Genomic DNA, 23,116 nt, shown 5'->3' with positions numbered 1-23,116 from the left:
TGTGCTGACCATGGTGGCACATGCCTGTAACTCCAGTGCTTGGGAGGCAGAGGCAGGAGCATTATTGCAAGTCTGAGGTCAGTTTAACATAGTCATAGTCAGCTCAAACCTTGCCTGAATTACATAGTGAGACCCTGTCTCAAAATATCAGAAAAAAGTGATTTTGGATCTATATTAAAATGCTATTTGACTTTTTATTTACAAGATTTTATATATTTTTATTTATATGGAAGTTTCATTGAGATTTTCATATGATTTTGGGCTTTCCTTATTAATGTGTTAGACTTTCTGTCTCTGTCTCTGTCTGTCTGTCTGTCTGTCTCTCTCTCTCTGTCTGTCTTTCTTTGCTTTCTTTTAGGGAAGTCTAATGAGAATGAAATTCATTCCTCTGACTGTGTTGGGAAACCTCTGATTTCTTCTTCAGTTTTGAAGGAACATTTTGCCTCATATGGTATTGTTGGTTGCCAGTCCTTTCTTTCAGCATGTTGAATTTATCATACTACTATATTCTAGCCTCCAGATCTGTTGAAAATCTGTTGCTGATCTTACAGAAACTCGTATGCACATGATGAGCCACTTTTTTTTTTTTTTTTTTTGGAGACAGGTCTTGCTATACAGTGCAGGCTTGTCTCACGCACACTATGGAGCCCATGCTGTCCTTGAATTCATGGTGATCTTCCTACCTCAGCCTCCTGTGTATTGCCATTACAAATATGTGCCTGGTATCCAAAAGTGACTTTTCTCACTGTTGTTGTTGCCTTCAATTCTCTTTTGTGACTAACTGTTGAGAGTTTAAGTATAATGTGTCTCAGTGCTTACTTCTTTGGACGTAACCTAATGGCAGTTCTTTGAGGTTTTCGAATTTCCCCTTTTGGAAAATTTCAGATATTATTTCTTCAACTAGGCTCATTGCATATTTTTCTCTTTCCTAGCTGTGAATTCCATTATTTATTTTGTTCTAGTAGATGTTGTCTTATTATTCTCTTAGACTTTCTTCACTTTCTTTTTTTCTTTTGGTCTTTAGTCTCAATATTTTCTAATATTCCGTCCCTGAGTATGCTGACTGTTTCTCCTGCCTGTTGAGTCAACTGTTATATTGTCCAGGGAAAGTTTCAATTTAGTTACTATATTCTTCAACCAGAAGTTTTGTTTTGTTCTCCTCTTGTCTATTCTCATTTTGTTCATGTATTACTTTCTGATTTAATTTTGTTTTTTATCTGTACTTTAAAAATTCATTGAGAATCCAAATTATGGTTAATTTTGATTTTCTTGGCTGGTAAATCATATATTCCTATTCTTTAGGATTTGTTTCTGGATATCTGTCCTTTTGAATAGCTCATGTTTGCTTACTTCTGTATATGCCTTCTTATTTTCTTTTGGGACTTAGGCCTTTGGAATATTGGGCTTCCTACCTTCCCTCTATGCCTTTTAGCATTTAGATTCATGTAAAACAGAAATTGGTTCCTTTGGTAGGTCAAAGTCATAATGTTGAATGAACATTCCAGTTCTCTCTTTCCTCCTCCAGGGAAGGTCACCATCTGAAGGCCTTCTCCTGATGACTTCATATTATTCTAAGGTCAGAATGGGGTAGTCTAGAGAAGGAGCCCCATAAAATTCCCTATACTGCTTTCATACATTTGGCTCAACTAGAGTGCTGAAACCTTTTAACTGGTTCTGGATTTCTCATAGAGAAAATCACTCTGTGTGTTGTGAAGTCATTGTCTTCATGAAGGACAAGGAAGGTCTGAAGCTTGCTTTTCTGGTATTCGTCGATGCCACTCCCCACCAGCAACCCTTCTGGAATGTCAGTTCTAATATTCTCCAGGTCCACCTATCGGAATGTAATTAATTTGTTGCCAGATGGTGGTGGAGGGAAAAATAATAATTTTATTTAATTTACTCACTAATTTAAAGAGAGTTCAAGAAGATAATAGTAAAAGATAGTAAGTAAGAAATACTTTAAAATATACAGCAGAATTCAAACACAGGAAAGGTAGGAAATAGTCTCGCTAGAATTAGTATAACAGAGTTAAATCAGTCCTGAACTTCTGAGAGCTAGGCGGATAGGACAACCCAGCAAAAGGAGAAGAAAAACCGAGAACATGTTTCTTACTGACTGATAAAAGACTCAAGATTTTCCTCTTTTAAGGAAACAGTTCTACATTTTTAAGAGGAATTTATTTCAAATCTTTTTATGTAAAGGACTATGGAATTCCAAGTGAATAATGCTTTCATAGGACCTTGACAGAGAACTCAGATTTTGGTTACAGGACAGTGTATAGTATCAATATTCAAAGACGCTTTGGGAGAGTAGTTCTGGTCTCTAAGCAGCAGTATCACCTAATAAGTTACTATAAATGCAAGTTCTTACATTTATTTCAGAACAGCTATCATAGAAGTTGCAATGGTAGGGATCAATGATCTGTTTTAACATATTCTTTAGTTAATTTGATGTATAATAAAGTTTGAGAACTGATACTTTAGAAAACTCAATGGCCTTCTAATTGGATCAATCAGAGCAGTGGTTCCCAAACTTTGCTGTTGATTGGAGCCACACTTGAGGGACTCTGAAGCGTAATGCCTGGGTTCCAGGCTCAGAGGCTGAAATCAGTTGACATGGAGTGTGTACAGTATCGGGATACTAGAAAAGCCTGTGATAATTGTAATATGTGGAAGAATGTGAAAATCATCAAAATAAGGGCATAGTCCAGATTTTGAAGCAAGCTGCTTTACAAGCATTTAGTATAATCCTAGTTAACAACAGCAAAAGACTTCTTAACTTGTTACATACACTGTACGTTTGTACAAGGTTTTCATATGTGTAACCTCTCAGTTTTCACAGGATGGGGAGTAAAAGTGTCTCACTACTGATAAGGGTAGGTTCAGTAATTTGCTAACAATATCAAATTTGAGTGTGAGCTTCAAATGCATAGCTTACCTCTTTACAACTATTGAAGTAAAGCTTCTGACGAGATGATTACATCTGAGTAAGAAAGGCATTTGTCCCCTCATTAAATGGTGATCACACTCGGCACATTTGATTATTTTGTAATTTGGCTCAATGAGGCAGTTGAGAAATCAGACTTAGATGCAGATGAACACTTGTGAAAGTCCCTCTGAAATAACTTTTAGTTTAGTCTTAATGGTTTTCTAATTTGGGAGCCAATCATCTGGATAAATGCCAAATTAACTGGATAATTGCTCAATCCTGCACCTCACTTTAATAGGACCATCAGTTACTTGATGCTACTTGATTATCCTGCCAGGGTCAGATGTCCTCCATAATACAGGCGAGGAGTATCCCCGTGATACTAAATCATTAGGCAGGATTTCCTTGGGACAGAGACTGAGAAAGTAGCAGAGAGGGAGGAGAGCAGAAAGCTTGACCAATGGGCACTGAGCTACAAGGCGACTTCAAGATGGGTGTAAGAAACCGTAGTGTGCTACTGCATACTACAGTAACTACAGAAAATAACTATGAATGGAATATCTCAAAAGTCTGGAGGAAAAGATACTAAGTAACTACTTGTGAAGGAATGATAACTGTTTCAAGAGATAGGTATCTTTGGCCTGATTTAAACATTATACAATATGTAAGAATATCTAAATATCAGCTAATATCCCATTACAAGTTTTTGTTGTTGTTTTCATGTGTTGGTTGAAACAGAAAACAGAATTTGCTTCATACAGAAGCTATTTCAGTTTCCTATATAGTCCCTGCAAACTTAAGTCATATTCAAAAAGCCAATGGGCAGATACCCACTGGCTCTTGGGATAGATATCTCATCACACTGCAAAATCAAAAATTCCATAGTAAAGCAGTTATGTGGCCCTTTACGATCCAGGCAAATAGAAAAATAACCAAGCACTTTGGTTAGCCCAAGAACTTGTTTTCTGTAGAAAATGTTGGTATTTTCACACATACTCTTTTTTTTTTTTCTCAGCTTCTGTGAATGCTGGATGCCTGCTACCTCTAGTTGCCCTAAGAAAATTTTAAATTTTGGGAGATTTTTCTTTAGCCCCCACTCCATCTCCTGTCACCTCTATTTCTACAACCAAAGGGAGAGCCCAAGGACTAACTGGTAGGGATGTTTAATACTGCTGACCTCTTACCACAAGACTAACTCTGAGGCAAATTTATGTTTCCAATATCCCTTTATGTCTAGATCTAGGGTAGACTTTACAGATACCCTGTTCTAATGAGGTGCTCCTCTTCCTTATTCTGGTTTCTTTTAAAGATTTCTCCTGGATAATACTATTTAAGTGAATTACAAGTATCTGAATCCTTCTCTTTTCAACTTTTGAAAACTTAGATATCTCACAATTTAAAATGCAGTATAAACATGCTATATAAAAAACTTCAAATCAGACAGCCCAATAATCAATTCAAATCATCAATATGATACTCTAAGTGGACACAAATGTTAAATGAAAATAGAAATATTAAATTGGAGAGGTTATTTTAATACTTAGTTGTTACTTTTTAATCATTATAGAATACTGAAGTTTCCTCATGATCACAAGAACGTATTAACTCCAATACAGCTTCACGAGAAAAAAGAAAGAGCTGAAATAATGGTTATCATCCAGGGAATTGTGAAGCACCCTAAGAATGTCCATAGCAGTAGTCACCGAATGGCACAGGTGAATACAGGAAAAATAAGGTCTGGGAGCAATCCCTCAGGAAACATGAATTGTCCATTGTGATAGGTCAGCCACAAATGAGGACAACTCCATGCACTGTAGTCTTGATTAGGTCTACTAATATAAAGTAAAAGTCTTAAGTGAGTCAGCTAGTGAGTAAATCACCCAGGAAGAGGGTTAATTATTTAGCAGTTTTAATCCATTAAATATAGATGTTATATTTACATTAAATACCCAGACAGAATACATGAAATAAGATGAAAGGAAAAGTCTATTGAATATACGCTTCCTAAGTATCTTTTATTCATGACTTTAGGGCTATTATCTAGCATTAAAGGGGATCTCCTTTACAGCACTGGGGGATCCTAATATTTGATCAATAGCTGAAAACTACATATTTTTTCTATCTTATTGGGATGTATCTTATCTCTATTTTTGTTCAATTTTACCTTATTATGATTCTAACACAAATACTAAGAAATCAGGTATTTGACCCAAAAGAACCAAGTTATGATAGTATTCTAAGGGACAAAATATCTTATAGAACATCATAATATTATATCTAGTTTAGTTCATCAATATTAATTTATGTGTTCTTTTAAATAGTCAGATGACTTTATCCTCATTTACTTAAGAGCGACTCTAGGGATTTATCCATTCAACACTTAGATGTCCTTCAATTCACTTGAAATATGTTAATGTAAAGCTTTAGACAGCAAAATGGGATTTTTAAAGAGTAAACTTTTAAATTTTCACTTTAGAGTGCCTAAAATTGATCTTTAATTAATTTTCCATCTATTTCTGAAGCTTAAACTCTGCCCCCACATGCTATATCTATTTGAGTGAACATTTGGAAAATACTCAAGATTCTCTGTGTGAAAGAAATCATCCTGAATATTTGTACCTTTGAGCCTTTGTGAGGCCTTTGGACTATGACCTGGAATATTCTCTGTCCTCTTTCCTATCTGTCCACAGTGCAAGGTTCAGCTGGCCAGTATAGTCCATTTGTAAAATTCTCCTTCCCAAATGCCTACAAACCTGTTGCCACTATTTGTTTGGCATATATCACCTACTGATGAGTTTGTACTGTTTCCGTGTTAAACACAGTTGAAATTAAGTTCATTACATAATTTCTCAGATTTTTTCATCTCTTCTTAACTGTTCTAGTGGTATGGCCTTAATGTCTGTGTCCTACCCAGTCATACATTGGAATCTTGATCTATAAGATGATGGCATTCAGTTGTGGGGTGCTTTGGAAGACAGAAGATCAAGAAGGTGAAGACTTCATAAATGGGATTGGTACCTTATGACACAGACCACAGAGAGACCCTTGCCACTTCTTCCATGTAAGAACACAGTGAGAAGCTGTCAGTCTTAACTCTGAAGAGGGTCCTCAGCAGACCCTCAGCTGTCACCCTGATCTCGGACATTCAGTTTCCAGAACTGTGAGAAAAATAAAATTATTTTGCTGACAAAAAACCCAGTTTATGGAGTTTTTGTTACTATAGCTTGAATAATCTAAGATATCTTATTTTCTCACTAGAAAAAATTCAGATAAAGAGTTCATTTGGAATTACTTAACCCCAATAGATAATGAATGGAAATGAATTTCATAATATAAAGTTGGAACGGTGATTCCCAACTCACAGGTTGTGAAGTTTGTTTGGATAAGGACACAGGGATGGCTGTATGAAGAAAAGCTTTAAGGTATTATATATATATTCTCTGTCTGTCTTTCTATCTATATATCTATCCATCTACCCATGCACAGACATTTTGTTATTTTCTGCAGGTGTTCCAGACAGAAAGAATTTAAAAGCATTCCTCACTTCATTGCAGTGATTTGTTAATATTATGTTTGCTTATTTTAGCAAATAAAATAATAATAAATATAATAAAATTGTAAAGGAAATAATAAATATAATAAATAAAATTATAAAGGAGGGTGCCCATACTTATACATTGGCAAACTCTTACTTAGAGAGTGTTAGCATAATGTGGTTTATTTAATTGGGTTATTCTCTGTCACTTGCAGTTTTTCTTTCAACTAGCTTACATACAATGAATAGAGAACACCTCTCTTTCTTGGGAAACTGCTAAGCAACCCATGAAGGTGAATTATACTGCAAAAGGCTCAACTCCAAGTACCAACAATTGCAGCAAATCTAGGCAAGGTAGACCCAACCTCCTCATCTGGGAAGCTGGAATTATTGTTCTCAAGATTTACGTGGTAGGAGAATGAATGTTGAATTTTCCAATATGGTTATGACTGCAGAAAGCCAAGCTCAAATGATGCTTGTTCAGGAGCACAGAACTGTTCCTAGGTCTCCTTGAAAAAGGCTACAGCTGTTTCAAATCCTGTACTTGCTAAAAATCCTTGTCTTTGATGAAATGGTGCCCAAGCTAAAGAACTAGGCAAGAAGTACAGTCGTGGGAAAGTCTTCTTCCTTTTAGGCCTCACATGATGAAAACACATTGAATTTGAGAATATCTACTTCTTTATGTAATCTACATGTCAGGCTATGAATAATGCTTTGCAGAAAGGAAAGTTAGGATGTTGACTCTGGGTAAATTATCAAGATATATGAATCCATCCACTTTGTGCACTATTTTTCTCTTATTCACAATTTTCTCTAATGCCCTTGTCAAGAACTACTGCTTAGTGTCTCTAAAACAGGAGGTTATGCCAGAGTCATTTACATTTATCTTGGTATTTTTACATTTTACTGTCATTGCCTTTTTTTTTTCTAAATAATAGATAAATTCAGGATCTTTCAAAGCATACTTGCAGGTTGATGACTGGGATTTTTACAAAATACTCATAGATCTATTAATTCATTTAGCTTATGATTTCAATCACTTATTTACTTAACTCTTTAATCCATTCTATGAAACCATGTCTAAACTCTGTCATCTGTTTAACACACTATTCATTCTTATATCTATTTAGTGCTTAGTTATAATATTCTATGTGCTTTAGTATTTCATTTATTCCTGGAGATGTAACAATGAGTTGAACACTGACTTAATGAGGGTGTTAAAGTACAGTGAAATAGAAAGTTTGCGCACATCCACCCACCAATACACACACACACACACACAGAATGTAAAACACAACCAGGGCATGTGCTACAGGAGACAGTAATAGAGATGATTTAAATATCAGTGATGGGGAGAGTTGGCCCAAGCATGGGACTCGGCATGACTTCCTAAAGAAACCCTAACAGGGACCAGAGTTGAAGAATGGGAAGGAATTGGTGAGTGGAGGGGAAGGGAAGGAAGCCTTTCAGGCAGGAGTATGGAAGAGACCTGTGGAGGAAAGGTGTTGGTAAATGGCCAGATCAAAAATGTTAATGTGGCTGAGGGAGAGGGAGAAAAAGAATATAGACCATTAGTGCGTAGTCTGGAAAATTCATGGAAGAATAAGGTTCAATAAGCCTTTCCAAATGAAGTCACACTTCCTCCACTAATTAGAATGATCACATTAGGCATCAAAGTATTTCAGAAACTTTGTTCAACTAGGAAGTATGATCTATAGCGAAATAAAAATGAGAGCTAGAAGGCAGTGCTACCCATTGTAAGCATCACAAGAGGTTAATTTAGAAAGTAGTATCTTTGTATTGCTTGTAGACAACATTACTTGCTTCTTAACAATATATTTGGCCAAAATTTCTTTATATTTTATCTTGGGTTGAACATTTATACCTGGAAACATGATTTTTTGTAGTGATTGAAAGAGTTTTTATTTATTTTTTTCATTATAAACACTCACCTATTACACTAAGCTCTGCACTGGAAAAGATAACTCCATGTTTATTCTCTGCCACACACTGATACATGCCTGCATCTGAGAGATTCACTATTGTTATGTTGAGTGTTCCTTGCTCAATTTGAATTCTATCCTGTGGAAGAAAAAAGAAATACAAAAACAATGACCTTCTATGAAGAGACTTGGAGGCAATTTTGCCACACATTATAACAAAAGAACTTAATGAGAAGAAAACAGTCATCATATAAACAATTTATATAACATAATCTATTTATTTGTTAGCTAAATTTGTTTGTGGCAAGTCAAATGCGAAATAGAAGAACCAATACCTCACTTGGTAAGTAGAATTTAAATTGTAGGATTCTCTTGACTTTTCATTAATAGTAAAGTCATTCAGATTAATAACCCTCTACATATATGAACTTGAAATAGTAAATGTTTTACTCTCAGGCTTTGTACAAAGCAGGGAAGGGAAAAGTGAAAACAGAACAACTTTTATTATTTAGAGTTCAGAACACTGAAAGTATGAGTAGGCAATGCGTTGAAGAATCATAGGAGTATAATTTTCTTAAATCGGGTGGAATCAAATATTTAATTATTTGAGTTGAGGTTTACTGAAAAATCATGCACTAATAATTTAATGTCCTCCTATTCTGCTGTTGTCTATGGTACAGGTTAAACAGTACCATCTGCTGGTAGCCAGTCTGAAGGATACAGACACTACATGGTACAAGAGATTGCTCTTATCGGCACCCTGAATACCTGCCACTTGTTCATCAGCTTCCACAAGTATCAAGAAATAATCTTCTTCTGACCACTACACTTGCCATTTGAGAAACTATGGTTTTGTTTTGTGTTTGTATTTTTTTTGCACTGGGGATCAAACTCACAACCTTAGATTTACCAGGCAAGTGCTTGAACCATTCAGCTAAATCCCCAGCCCAAGACTTGCCATTTGAAAAAAGAAAACAATAAGAACTGGCTTTCTGTTTGCTGCAGGCTCACAATTCAGCTTAGTGGACACTTTGATCAAATACAGGAATCTCAGGTCCTTTACATCACATAAAAGGAAGAAAATGCCAGTTACCTTGGTACTTTTACCCTAGCAATTTGTATGAATATTTCAGAATTGACAGAATCCTGTGCCAGCAGAAACCCTGCAGGGATAGAGGAAGTGTTTGAGGCAGAGGCTGGTCAGGAGAGATAGTCCCCATCTGCTCCAGTGGCCCAAAGCAGGCACTTTCCTTGGAAGGGAAAGTAGGTGTGAAAAACTAGCTCTCAATTTGGAGCCTGAGGAAAATGTCAAACCCCAGTTAACATTTGAAGTCTAGTAGAAAACACAATAAGGAAAATTAAACTGGACACAACTGTTTTGTCAGTCTGAATGCCTCTCAGCCTACCTGTGGCTCATCAGATTGCCTTGTCAGAGTCTTATTCCATTTAGATGGGCACTTCTTTATCATATGCCTTCTCCTGTAGAATATCCTGGAATGTGTTTTCTTTACATCCTAGCAAAATTACGTATTCTAGGCCATCTATGTAACTGATGCATTTTAAGGCTATAAATGTTAACCTGGGAATATCAAAGATTTAGCATAGAAGCTCAGCTGGACATGGCTAGCGTCCCGCATTTATTTATAATTTGTAATTGTTAACTGCATTCCATTTTCCACTATTTATGGCTTTTAGTTGTTCTTTGTTGTAGAAACAACCCGCCATTTTCCTACTTCAATAACAATGAAGCTATATTAAACATTAAAAGCAATATTTAAGATATATCTACCATCAATTTGCTTACCCGAGTTAACAGTGGTTCACCATTTTTTAGCCACCTATATGTAGGTTTGGGCTTCCCATTTGCTTTACATTCCCAAAAGACTTTTTCTTCCATGGCCACATGGATATCATTTATTTTTTGAATCCAATTAGGTTGAGCTATATCAGTTCAAAAAGCAAAGAAAAGGCATACATTTACTATATGTTCAATCTGTATTTATCTTATACAATTACAGATCAAAATAAGACTTTTATAAAATTTATTTCCCAGATATTATATAATTATCAATGTTGGCTGCAGGTTCAATAGGGGAATATATGCTTCTACACCATCTGTGTTGGTCTTTTCAATCACTGAAGTTGGTCTTTTCAATCACTGAAGGCAGAATGGACAAAAGTTACCTAATACATAGGAAAAAATTAACTGTATATCTCAAGTATGTATTATTATTTTGTTATTTTAGTAGGACAAAACCCCACACTATCCCACCACCTTTGGTTGTACTTGTGAATTCTCAGCTATACAATGCTTTTCCAGATTTGTCTGCAGCAAGAGGCAGCATTATGATGAAGTTCACACAAATTGTATGTGTGTGAAAATGAACAGGGTAAATTCCAGGTTATTCACTTAGACTCTTGCCCCAGATTCATCTCGATCCTTCACAAGGTTTGTGTGGAAAACAGTAACAACAGAAACAGCCTTGAACACAAAAGTGGAAGCTGCCATACGATGGAATTAGTGACTTAACAACCTTGACCATGAATGATCTCTAGCAATCAGCACTAGACCTCTGTGCTTATTTTTGGACAGATTATGGAAGAGAGAAATTAATTTCATATTTGAGTCACTGTATTTTGGGGTTTTACTATCAGTGATACTTACATTCTCCTTAGGTAACATGTTTAACTCATGTATACACAAGATTTGTTATTTTTTTCTCCTTGAAGATTGATGAAATTATTGCTTATTATTTACTGATATCATATTTATGACCAATATGGCCCTAAAAGACCAAATCTTTGAGTGAGTTTATGTTTTTATAAAACTTTAAATAAAACAAGTTCTACCCAGTGCTTAATAAAGGAATTAGGAGTAGAAATTAATTCTGATATTATCCCCTGCCATACATCAGCTCCACAACCCAAACTTATCTCCTTTTTCATGTTTTAACTGAAAAAACTATTTTTCCTTTTTGGGTCTCAGTGGGTGAAATAATGTTAATGTCATGTTTCATATAAAGTCTTCATATACACCAGATCTTGCCTCAAGCACAATGCACATTGTTAACTATAATGGCAAATACACTGTGTAGACTTTTTTTGTCCAAAGTCATGTAGAAGACCCATAGCTCTCATTTAGAAATGGTATCTGTCAATAAGGCATTTTCACAGGGTAATGCCTACTGATAAAAACCTAATAATCAGAGTTTACAGCAGTATTTAGTTAGAAGAGGTTACTCAATATTCTTAACATATCTTTTAGGTGACTTGACTCCAACATGTTCATTTGGTGAAACTTCAAATCATCCAGAATTTAATTCAAAATGAAATTGCTTCTTTTGAGGTCAAGCTGTACAGCACACCTTTTCAATAATAAACAAAACTGGAAAAGCACTCAATGAATCATTTAACCAGCAGAGGTCTCCAGGTCCTTGAATAAATGCTGCTTTCTTCTATCTATAAGCAATTTCATGTTTTTCAAAGAACAAAACACAATTTTACAAATCCTTTTTTGATGGAGATGATGCATAGCTACATAAGAGGGAAGGCCGAAAGGGTCAAATTCGAAAAAAAGTTATAACATCAACAAGCATTAACTTGAAGCAGGGTTATAACCTACATCCTTGAAAGAGCTGCAAGTTGGCCACTGCCCTGCATCTTCCTGCTGCTAATGCATAGGAAGCTCAAAAGGTAATACTTTTCCAGATCTCTTCTGGGAGAACCTAATGTGCAACACTGATAGGACTAATGGCAGTTGTGTGCCTGATTTCACATTCAACCTGCTGAATATTTACCTCCTACAGAGCCCATGAAAACAAAGCAAACAAAAAAAGTCACAGAAATCTGTGTGGAATATTAACAACAAAGCCAAACTTTTGAAAGAGTAAGGAAAAAGGAATAAAAGGGTAAATGTAGCTTATGAAGCAATGTCAAGTTGAAGTTCAAAAAGGAAACATCAAAACCACACGCAGAGACAGAGATTTCAATGTCACAGATTTCCCTGCAACACTTGGGCTTTTTTGGTGATTTCTTTTAAACAGTACAGAAAGAAGCAAAACCTTGCCATGTCAAAAGAATATACTGCAGGAAAGAGAGGGCTTTGAGACAAACTGAAAAGACAGCAAACTTCTAATTAGACAATTCTGAGAGCTCATTCTGGCTCTTCCAACAGTTATCGAGGTCAAAGTGCTCAACAAGAGTGTGCAATAGTAGTTGTTCATGCTGGCTAAAGTGAATTTAGTATCTGAATTAGTGTTTGTGAAACATCATCAAGAGTTTTCTTTGTTTTTAAGGTAAAATCAATTCATACAGGCCAAAAATGACATAATATAAACATATTTCTCTCAAAGTGAGTACCTGGACACATGCTTATTGACATGAAGAATGAAACATTATGTGAGAGAAAGAAAAAGAATGTGTTAGTATTTTATTTTATTTATTTATTTACTTATCTATTTTTGGTACTAGGGATTGAACTCACTACTGCATGTTTGCAAGGCGGGTGCTTATACTGCTGAGCTAAATCCCTGTCACTTTTTTGTTTTTAATTTTTGAATGTGCTAGTATTTGTTTTAATATGCCACTTACAGATGTACAGAGCAAAACCCACATACTTAAAAATTTTCACTCCTGCTAACTTACAGTTAATGAATTATATCTCAGTGGGTGAGATTTTTGCACTTTCTAGAAAGTCTAAAAGATGTCTTAAATCTTGTTCTAAGCTATAAATCTCAATATAATGTTAAGGAAAACTCCCTAGAATCACAGCAGACTTCTTACACCAACCTTAAAGATGAGAAAATGTTTTAACTCTTAAAAGGCAGCAACTTCTAATTTCAACTTAACGTATATGCCTTTAAAATTGATGGAGAAATAATATATTTCCGGAAAAGGAGCACCTTGATAAATTCATGACCACCAAACCAACATTATAAATTCTCAAGGTTATCCGAGAAACAGGCAATGAAGTCAACAATGTCAAGTCAAAAAGAATGAATACACTGGTGGAACAAGCAGTAAGCAAAACAGTAAAAAATGAAGAAATCAGCAATAGGAAAATAATGCAATGACAGAAACAAGTCAATTATCTCTCTGAAATAACTTTCAACTTGAATGGTTTCAATTCCCCAATCAAAAGACACAGATTGGCAGAATGGTTAAGAAAGAAAACCTAACAATATGAAGCATGCAAGAAACATACTCAGTCAAAAAGGTAATCACAGATTAAAAATCAAAGGGTGGAAAATAATATTTCATGCAACAGAAGCCCAGAAAAAAGCAGGAGTACCTATCCTAATTTCAGACAAAGTGGATTTCAAGCTAAGACTGAACAGAGGAGACAGAGAGGGTCACTATATAAAAGACCATTTCAACAGGAAGAGTTACAGTTATAAACATATGTGCACCAAATACCAGCACACTCAACTCCAAAAGCTAAACACTAATGAATGCAAAAATTAGATAATCACTGACAGAACAATAGTAGGGGATCTGAATAATCCACTGTCACAAACAGACAGATCAATTAGACAAAATAATCAACGAACAAATATCAGAGTTAAACCAAACCTTTGAACAAATGGATTTAATAAATATTTACAGTGTTCTATCCAACAACAGAATATGCATTCTTCTCAGAAGCACATGAGACTTTCTCCAAAATAGACTACATACCAGTCAATGAAGCACATTTATGTATGCAAAAGAGCTGAAATTATGCCATGAATATGATCAGATCATCATGCAATTAAATTAGAGTTCAATGACAAAAGAAACCACATAAACATGCAAATATGGAAATTAAACAGTATCCTCTTAAAAAATCAATAGATCATAGATGAAATTAATGAAGAAATTAGACACTTTTATAATTAAACAATAATGCCAGTATGACAAATTGGGACTTATGGGATGCACTGAAAGCAGTCCTAAGAGAGAAATTCATAGCAGTGAGTTTCCAAATTAGAATAATGGAACAAGCTCAAATAAATAAATTAATGACACACTTCAAGGTCCTAGAAAAAAATGAGAAGAATCCAAATCCAAAGCTAATTTAAGGAAGAAAATTATAAAGATCAGAGAAGAAATTAATGAAATTGAAGCTAAGAGAATATTACAAAGAATCAATGAGTTGAAGAGTTGGTTCTTTGAAAGATTAAACTAAATAGGGAAACACTTAGCTAATATGACAAAATAAGGAAAGAAAGGACCAAATTCCATGCAATTAGAAATGAAAAGTTGAAATCACAACAGATTCTGCTGAAATACAGAAAAGTATCAGTAATGATTTTGAGAACCTGTACTCTAATAAAATGAAAATTCAGAAGAAATGGATAAATTCCTTGAAACATATGAACTACCAAACTGACAGGATAAGAAAATCATGAATAAGCTAATATCCATCAGTGAAACTGAAGAAATAACTAAAAATTTACCAACTAAAGAAGTCCAGGCCCTGACAAATTCACTGTGAAATTCTACAAGAACTTTAGAGAAGATCTAACGCCAGTGCCCCTCAAACTATTTAATAAAATTGAAAAGGAAGTAGCACTCTAAAAGTCATTCTTGGAAATAAGCACTAGCTTCATTCTAAAATCTGAATAGGATCCCACCAAAAAAGAGAACTACAGGCCAATCTCTTTAATGAACATTCATGCAAAAACTTCATTAAGATACTAACAAATGAAATGTAGCAAACCCTCAAAAAGTTCATATAGCATGACCAAATGGGATTCATTCCACGGATGAAGGGATAGTTCAGTATATACAAATCATTAAATGTAATATACCATATCAACAAAATGAAGGATTAAAACAATATGATTATCACAATAGTCACAGAAAAACTATTTGACAACATTCAACATCCATTCATAATAAGGTCACTGAGAAAAAAGGAAGAGAGGGCCTTTATCTCAACCTGATAAAAGCCATCTATAAAAAACCAACAGCCAAATCATACTAAATGGAGAGAAGATAAAAGCTTTGCCTCTAAAATCAAGAACAAGATGAGGATAGTAGAACAAGACTACAAGATAGAGGTCTGCTATCACTACTTCTGTTCAATACAGTTCACAAAACATTAGCGAGAGTAGAGGAAAGAAACAAATAGAAAGGATATGAGTAAAGAAGAAGTTAAATTATTATTATTTGTTGGTGAAGTTATCCTCTACATAGAAGATCCCAAAAACTTCACCAAAAGACTTCTTTAATAACCACATTCAGTAGCACAGCTGGATACAAAGTCAACACTCAAAAATCAATAGCCTTCTTCTACACTAATAAGAAACTCACTAATAAACAATTTAGGGAAACTACATCTTTCACGAGAGTATAAAAAATACTTAGGAATTAAAGTAAGCCAGGAAATGAAACACCTCTACAATGAAAACTATAGTATTCTGAAAAAGGAGATTGAAGAGGATATTAAAGGAGATTGAAGAGGATATTAGAAAATTGAAAGATATATCCTGGTCCTGGATAGACAGAACAAATATAGTGAAAATGGGCATATTTCCAAAACTTCGACATAGATTTAACACAATCCAAATCAGAAATACCAATAATGTTCCACACAGAACTGGATAAAATAATTTACATGGGACTAGAAGAAAACTAGAATAGCAAAAACAATTCTGGGTAATAAGGGCAAGGCAGGGGGCATAAAAATCCCAGACTTAAGTTATACCACAAAGCTACAGTGATACAAAGAGACTGGTACTGGCATAAAAACAGATTCGTGGATCAATGAAACAGAATAAAAGATACCAAAACAGCTCCAGGCATACTCAGCTATGTTATTTTTGTTAGAGGGGCAAAATCTCTTTTCTGGAAAAAAGGTGGTCTCTTTAGCAAACAGTGCTGGGAAAGCTGGCTTTCCACATGCCACAGGTTGTACCTAGACCCATATGTTCCACCAGGTACTCAACTAAAATTGGAATGAGTCAAAGATCTAAACAGAACAGAAATACTTAATCTGTTCTAAGAGAAAATAAGTAAAACTCGTGAAGATATATGTCTTAGTTTTTCTCATTGCTGAGATAATACACTTAATATCTCTAAAGAATGAAAGGTTTATTTAAGCTCATTTATTTGTAGTGGTTTCAGTCCATAGTCAGCTGGCTCTAAGGCAGAATGGCATGGCCCTGGGGACACACACAAGAGAAACAATTCATAGCAGGCAGAAGACAGCAAAAACACAGTAGTGAAAATCAGCAACAAGCCTCTTTCTGTCTCTTATCTTTTACTAAGGCTACCTGCTCTTAGGGCAGGTAGCAATGACAACATTAATCCTAGCTTTACACTGTGTGAATCAGTCACAGCATCATGTCCCCCTTGATCCCAGCAGCACAAACCCTAGATCAGGCCACCTTCAAAAAGCCAAGGGTTCAAGACAAGAGAATAAGAAATTGACAGTGGTTACCACTTTAATAACCAAATTCAGTAACACAGTTTTTCTTCCTTATCACTTTCATAATATTTATTGTGCTTTTGGATCCCACCAACCCTATATAACTTGGTATCCACCTGTATGAGTCCAAACAATTTTGCCCATGAACATGATGTCCAGTTGCATCCATTTACCTACAAGAGCCTTGAGATTATCCTACTTTATAGCTAGGTAGCCTTCCAATGTATGAAAATACCAGATCTTATTCATTCTGCAGTTGATGGGCAAATTATCCTTGCTTTTTTCTGGTTTTCTGTCCTGTGGAACAATTATTTTCTATCTTTTGATTTTCAGTCTATGAATTTCCTTTCAACTTAAATGTGTTTCTTGTATACAGTACATTGATGGATCTTGTTTCTTTTGGTGGGACAGAGATAAGATTTATTGATGAGCTTGCTATGGGGGGGGGGCAGTGGCAGCCTTCAGGAATGCAAGGCCCGCCACTTGTCCAGGGGACCACAGTTTAGGATGTATTTCACCCCGAAGCCATCAGGAATGAGGCGCTTCTCAGCCACCATGTCTTCAAATTCATCTGCACTGAATTGTGAAGCCCCACTTTTTGGAGATATGGATCTTCTAGCACCCAGAAAACTTGAACTTGTCCCTGCGCAGGGCCTCGATCACATGATCCTTGTTCTGCAACTTGGTGCGGATAGACATGATGACCTGTCCAACGTGACCCCTTGCCATTGTGCCCTGGGGCTTCCCAAGGGAACCCCGCATGCCAGTCTGGATTGGGGGTAGGAGGTGGTCAGATATAATTCTTGATCTACTTTCCTTATGTTTCTTTTTATTGGTGAACTGAGGCCATCTACATTAATACTTAAACTAGCGTACATTGGTTCACCTCTGCCATGCTTTCCTCCTGCTGTTGGCCCTCTACTTTTCCCCTTCATTCAGTTTCCTGTGTTACGTGGTGATCCTCCTCTGCTGCTGTTCCTGGAACCATTCTGTGAGCAGCTACACCGGGGCTTTCCTGATGTCCAGGGGTACATAGTGGTGTGGCTGCTGCCTCTCCCTACCTGTGTGTCTATACCAGGACACCCCCAATGGCAGCAGGCACACATGCGTGTGTTTGTCTCATTCACTCGGTGGTTTGTGGTCATGAATTCCTTCAGTTGCTCTTTACCATGTAAGTATCTTATTTTTCCATCCATTTTGAAGGGTACATCAGTCTGTGTTGGAAGCTGTTTCAGGATTTGAAACACTTCATTCTAAACTCTTCTTGACTTGATGGTTTGTGTTGACAAGTCAGTCACAGCACAACATAGTTTGTGCTGTGATTCTGATTGGTTTTCCTTTATAGATGATCTGTTTCTTTTCTATAATAGTGTTTAATATTCTGTTCATGTGCTGAATTTCTGGGATCCTGATATTGTGTGTCTGGGTATAGATTTACTTTGGTTATGGCTAGTTGGAGTTCCATATGCCTTACTTGTCTGTATGCCAGATCCTTTCTTGATATTTGGGAAGTTTTCTGCTATTACTTCTGTAAATAGCCTTTTTATTTCATTTATGTTGAACCCTACTTCTTCACTAATACCTATTACTTAAATAATTTTTGTGTCATTTCACAGACATTGAATTGTTATTTCTTGGTTCCTTGTTATTTTTAAGAGCTCTTTTCTTTCCTGATTTAGTTGTGATCCTGTCTTCGAGGTGTGAAAGTCTATCCTCAGTCTCTTTCAAGCAGTTTTGCCACCTTTCAATCAAAATTTTAATTTCCTAGATATATCTCTGAATTTGTTTCATGCATTGTAATTCCTTTTATATTGTTCATTCAAGATTTCTATCATTTATCTATACTCCCATTTTTTTAATCAATGTCTTCTTTAGATATGTTCAGCAATTCTTTCATTATACTTGTGACTTCTTCTTTTACTTGAGACATTGTTTCTGATCTGATCAACAGTCTTATGAAGTTGTTTCTTTACTTCATTTGCTATCCTCTCAGAGATTTCAGATGTGTGACTTCCATTTTCTTCCATGGCTGTGTCTCCCAGATTGTTTGGTGTAGGCTGGAGGTCTGAGTTTGCTTTTTGTTCCTTCATTTTGACATTCTCCTGACTTCCTCCTGACAAGCTGGTTATGGGTCCCAGGCGCTTCCACGTTGACTGCTCCTCCATGGTGTAGGAAATGGGTCAGGCATTTGGGTTTCTCTGACCCTAGGTTCTGAGAGAGGTAGAAGGGTATTGGGTGGGCTTCTCCAGACCTGTGCAGCTACACTGGGGCTTTCCTGATGCCTTGGGGTGCATAGTGGTATGGCTGCTTATTCTCTCTGTGTGTTTATACCAGGACACCCCCAATGGCGGCAGGCACACAGGCGTGTGTTTGTCTCATTCACTCAGGGGGTGCTTCTGGCCTGAAGGAAGCAAGACCCCAGTGGTAGCTTGTGGGCACGTGGGGCAGATCTGGCTGAATCTCCCTGCCTGTGCTGGCTGCCTGCAGTAAGCAAGACTTCTGATGGTGGTGGCCAGGAAGCAGGCAGATCTGGCTGGGTCTTCCTGCTCTTGCTGACTGCCCACAGGAAGCAAATCTTCCAATGGTGGTGGCTGGCAAGCAGAGGTGGATCTGTTTGGGTCTCTCTGCCTGTGCTGGCTATCTGCAGGAAGGCTCTACACCATGTTATGCAATAACAATTTATATTTCAAGCAGATATAATGGAGCAGAATAGCTCCAACAGTTTTCAGAAACAACTGACTCTCCAATTTCTCCAAACCTGAAATTTCTAACAGAAAAAAAAATCCAGCATAGGTCTTAGACCTTAGACTACTAAAAATCTAAGAGAAAGAACATGATAACCACAATTCTTAACATTATTATTGCAAAGATGACCTAGGGTCATTCACAACTCTTTCTGACTGCTTACACAATCTTAGAGAAAATGAATCATTTTCATGTAGTGTAGAGGTCTCACTAACATTGCTTAAGAATTTTACTGGTAATGGGCTTTAAGAGCCTAAAGATCATTACTTGGGTTCACTTTACCATCTCTCTATAAACACCTCCAAAATCTTTATCTTTTGACTTGGTTTCTTAAACTTTTAATGCAATCATGAAAAGAATCTTCATGTAGCTCAAATCCAGTGTCCAATATTGGAATTAAAACTACTCACTTACCAATGTTATTTTAGAGAATCTTCAGTTTAGAATTATAGATTTCTTGTAAACTCCTGACTTCCAATTTGCAGATATCATTGGAAGGAAAGACTAGTTTTACCAGAAATACTTATTTTCCTTTCTGGGGGTCAGAATCAAGCTGTAATAATCTTCACTTCTTGATTTCAAGCTTTTGCCCATTCCCTATGCACCAAGCATTACTCTCCCATCTTTTCAACTTTCAAACTGAATTCCATGAATTGAAGTATGGGTTTTTGAAGACACTTCCTTTAGCTAAAGCAGCTTTGCCTTGGTCTCAACGTCAGACACTTCTTAAAAATTTCATGCAAACAAACATAATAAATACAGGATTACTTTACAAACACTATACGGTTAACCATATTTTGTATTGTTGTAAGGAGAGCTTTGTATTTGGAGCCTTAGAACCCAATTCTTTTCCTTTGAACTAATGGAAGGTTGAATTGATGTTATCGAAAGTTGTCTTTGACTTTAAAATGCAAATCCTTTAGCTTAACTGCCTTTTAAACCAACAGGATTTCTGGCTATTCTGTTATTTATTTCACACATAAATTCCTACTAATGGTCTCAATCTCTGTGGAACCTACAATTGCCCTTTGTTTCTGGCAACAATTAACTGAGGAGGTGATATCCAGTAAGTCTACTTTCTAGACTACCTGGAGGATTCACCTCTGAGGAGATGCACCAGAAGGCAACCCATAGTGGGTAAATTTCTATTAATATTCATCAACAAAATAAATATGGATAATAAAAGAACATTACAAATTAAGAGAACAAATTAAGAAAACATTATAAATTAAGAGAGTGTACTAAATTACCATTATTTCCTATACTTAGGTTAATAGTTAAAGTTCTTTGTCATTTGTTCTCATCAAGTTTCCTTACTTTCTCTTTGTGGCTGGGGAACCCATAGATTACAAAAAATAATAGACTTCTTATCCTCACTTCCATTAACCTAGTTCCTACCTCCAAATTTTCGTATCAGCTTGTCTTTCAGGAATGTTCTCCCTCTTTGTTATCTCTAGTGAGTTTTTTATGCTGTAGTAAAGCAAACACACTCTGCAGTATGAAGCCCTTCGTGACCTTGAAATTGTAATCCTCTGAACGTGCACCACTCATCTGGCACCAACAGCCAAGTGCTACCATTTGTATTATTTTTCTGTGTTTGGTTTATTTGTTTGTTGTTAACCAATTTCTATAACAACAAGTAGTGTTTCTTTTGTTCCCAGTGGTATATTTAGTATTTTATAAATGATCCATGGAATTAAAAAGCTAAGCCAGCAACATACTCATTTTTAAAAGGCTTCAGGATTGATTCGCTAAGCTAAATTCTACCCACATAAGCAAAACTATGATTCTAGTCCAGTACAGATTAATTTCTTTACATATATCTTGTGTTCCTCAGTTTGGCCTCTGTCTAATTTGCCTCTGAATCTACTCCATGTGAGCTGAATTTATTCCTTTGTCCTTCCCCTCAAATACAAGTAATCATGGACACTTATGGAACATTTTACCAGCATCACACATGTATAACATTTTGACACTCATATCTATGGGCAAGCTAAGTGTATTTACCTCATTTTATAGATGAACTTCAGAAATATTGAGGTCCAGATCCACAAGTGGTTTGCTTAAAACTGGCACAGAGGCCTACTCAGTTCCAATGTTTATTTTCTAATTAGAGTTTCTCGAGATATGTGTAATCTGTCACATGGCAGAGGGGACATTTCTTTGGACTTAGGGTTTTCAAAGTATAGCTTCAGGACTGTGTAAGTTCCAGTGTTCCCACATAAAGTTCATGAGATCCTTTCTTTCTAACCACAGATCTGTGTGAGATCACATATTTTTCATGTACTTTAAGCAAAAATCAAATCTAGCATCACATGACAAATAGAGAAATACACATGAAGTTTTTGCTGTCTTTTATTAAAATTAACATTAAAAAGATTTCCGAAAAGTATAAATAATGTCAACTACCTCAAAAACTTTTTGCTTAGACAAATATAATTAGTTTTTCTTAAAATATGATAATAGAGACAGGTTATATTTTGGTCACTTGAAAGTGAATGAAGCACTAAATTAAATCCTCAGATTTATTTAATAATAGTATATTAGATATAACCCAGAAAAACAAAATTGTTTTAAGGCTTTCAGTAGCTTGCAGGGTAGGAAGGATTCCAGAAACCAACGGTTTGAGAACTCTTCTATTAAATAAGCAGCACTATGAGACAAATGGATCTAGTTATGCAAAACTGTATAATTTAAACAATACTCTTTAATGGGTAAGAAGTATAACAGCTACATTTTGCTTTCCATGACGTTATAGAGACACTTGAAAACATTTCAATGTATCGCCCTTGAAGTGATTCTTTCTTCTGTGGTATAAGGTTTCTCTTGAGCTGAGGAGCTTTTATTCCCACCCCTACATTATTTCTCACTGACTATCATCTGAAACATGTTCTTGGTGTGTTCTACTTAAAAAACTGCAGCAACTTACTTTATTGGAGCTGCTAGTTGAAAGGCTTACAAAACATGCTGACTTTATCATCAGTGATGCTCAGGAGAATACCAGGGTCTCAATATCAGTTCTTTCTAGGACAGTTCAGAGACTATTTACTCTATGGTGATATTTCCTTATCTACTGTGTTCATTTTTTGGTCACTTTGTCCTTTAACCCACTTTACAGGGATGAATATTATCTAGCAGTCACACGTACGACACATCTGTGGGGAATCACTATGCTGTATCATAAAATGCTTTGTAGTCATTTACCGATGACCTTAGAGATACTCATATACCATTTGTAGGGCCATCGAGTCCACAGTTTTGTCTTTAGAGCCAAAGAACTGTAGCACACAAAGTTTAGACACACAGCTTACATGCAATTGGAAGAAGAAAGAAAGAATTCCTTGGAATTCAGCAATAAGGTGACCGATGTAGAAAACCAAAAGTGAAAAAGTCAAGTGTTTACTCTGATATTTCATGTATGGTGCTCCTGTAGAAAATATTAGAGAAAGTATCTAGGTGATAGATGCATTTTATTAAAACTTTGTATTAGTAGGAAAGTAACACATGTGGTAGAGCAGAAAGAGCAGCTCTATCTGGGTGTTGTGGCACAT

General features: G+C 35.9%; 1 protein-coding gene across 9 annotated transcripts in view; it reads right to left on the bottom strand.

Moving 5' to 3' along the window:
• LOC100734733 (contactin-4) overlaps window positions 1-23,116 on the bottom strand; it is a 901,708-nt gene that overhangs the window by 163,797 nt on the left and 714,795 nt on the right. For all 9 annotated transcript variants that reach the window (XM_063260279.1, XM_063260278.1, XM_063260276.1 and 6 more), the window contains 2 exons: window positions 10,212-10,348; window positions 8,417-8,546 (listed from right to left, as the gene is read on the bottom strand). In XM_063260279.1, coding sequence (XP_063116349.1) covers window positions 8,417-8,546; window positions 10,212-10,348 — 267 coding nt within the window. The remainder of the gene's footprint in view (window positions 1-8,416; window positions 8,547-10,211; window positions 10,349-23,116) is intronic.

The sequence above is a fragment of the Cavia porcellus genome, unplaced genomic scaffold (assembly GCF_034190915.1).
Source record: "Cavia porcellus strain 051 isolate PalLab524CR breed Dunkin Hartley unplaced genomic scaffold, mCavPor4.1 scaffold_13, whole genome shotgun sequence".
Taxonomy (NCBI): Eukaryota; Metazoa; Chordata; class Mammalia; order Rodentia; family Caviidae; genus Cavia; species Cavia porcellus.
The sequence above is the reverse complement of the archived record's forward strand: the minus strand, read 5'-3'. Positions and strand labels throughout refer to the sequence as shown.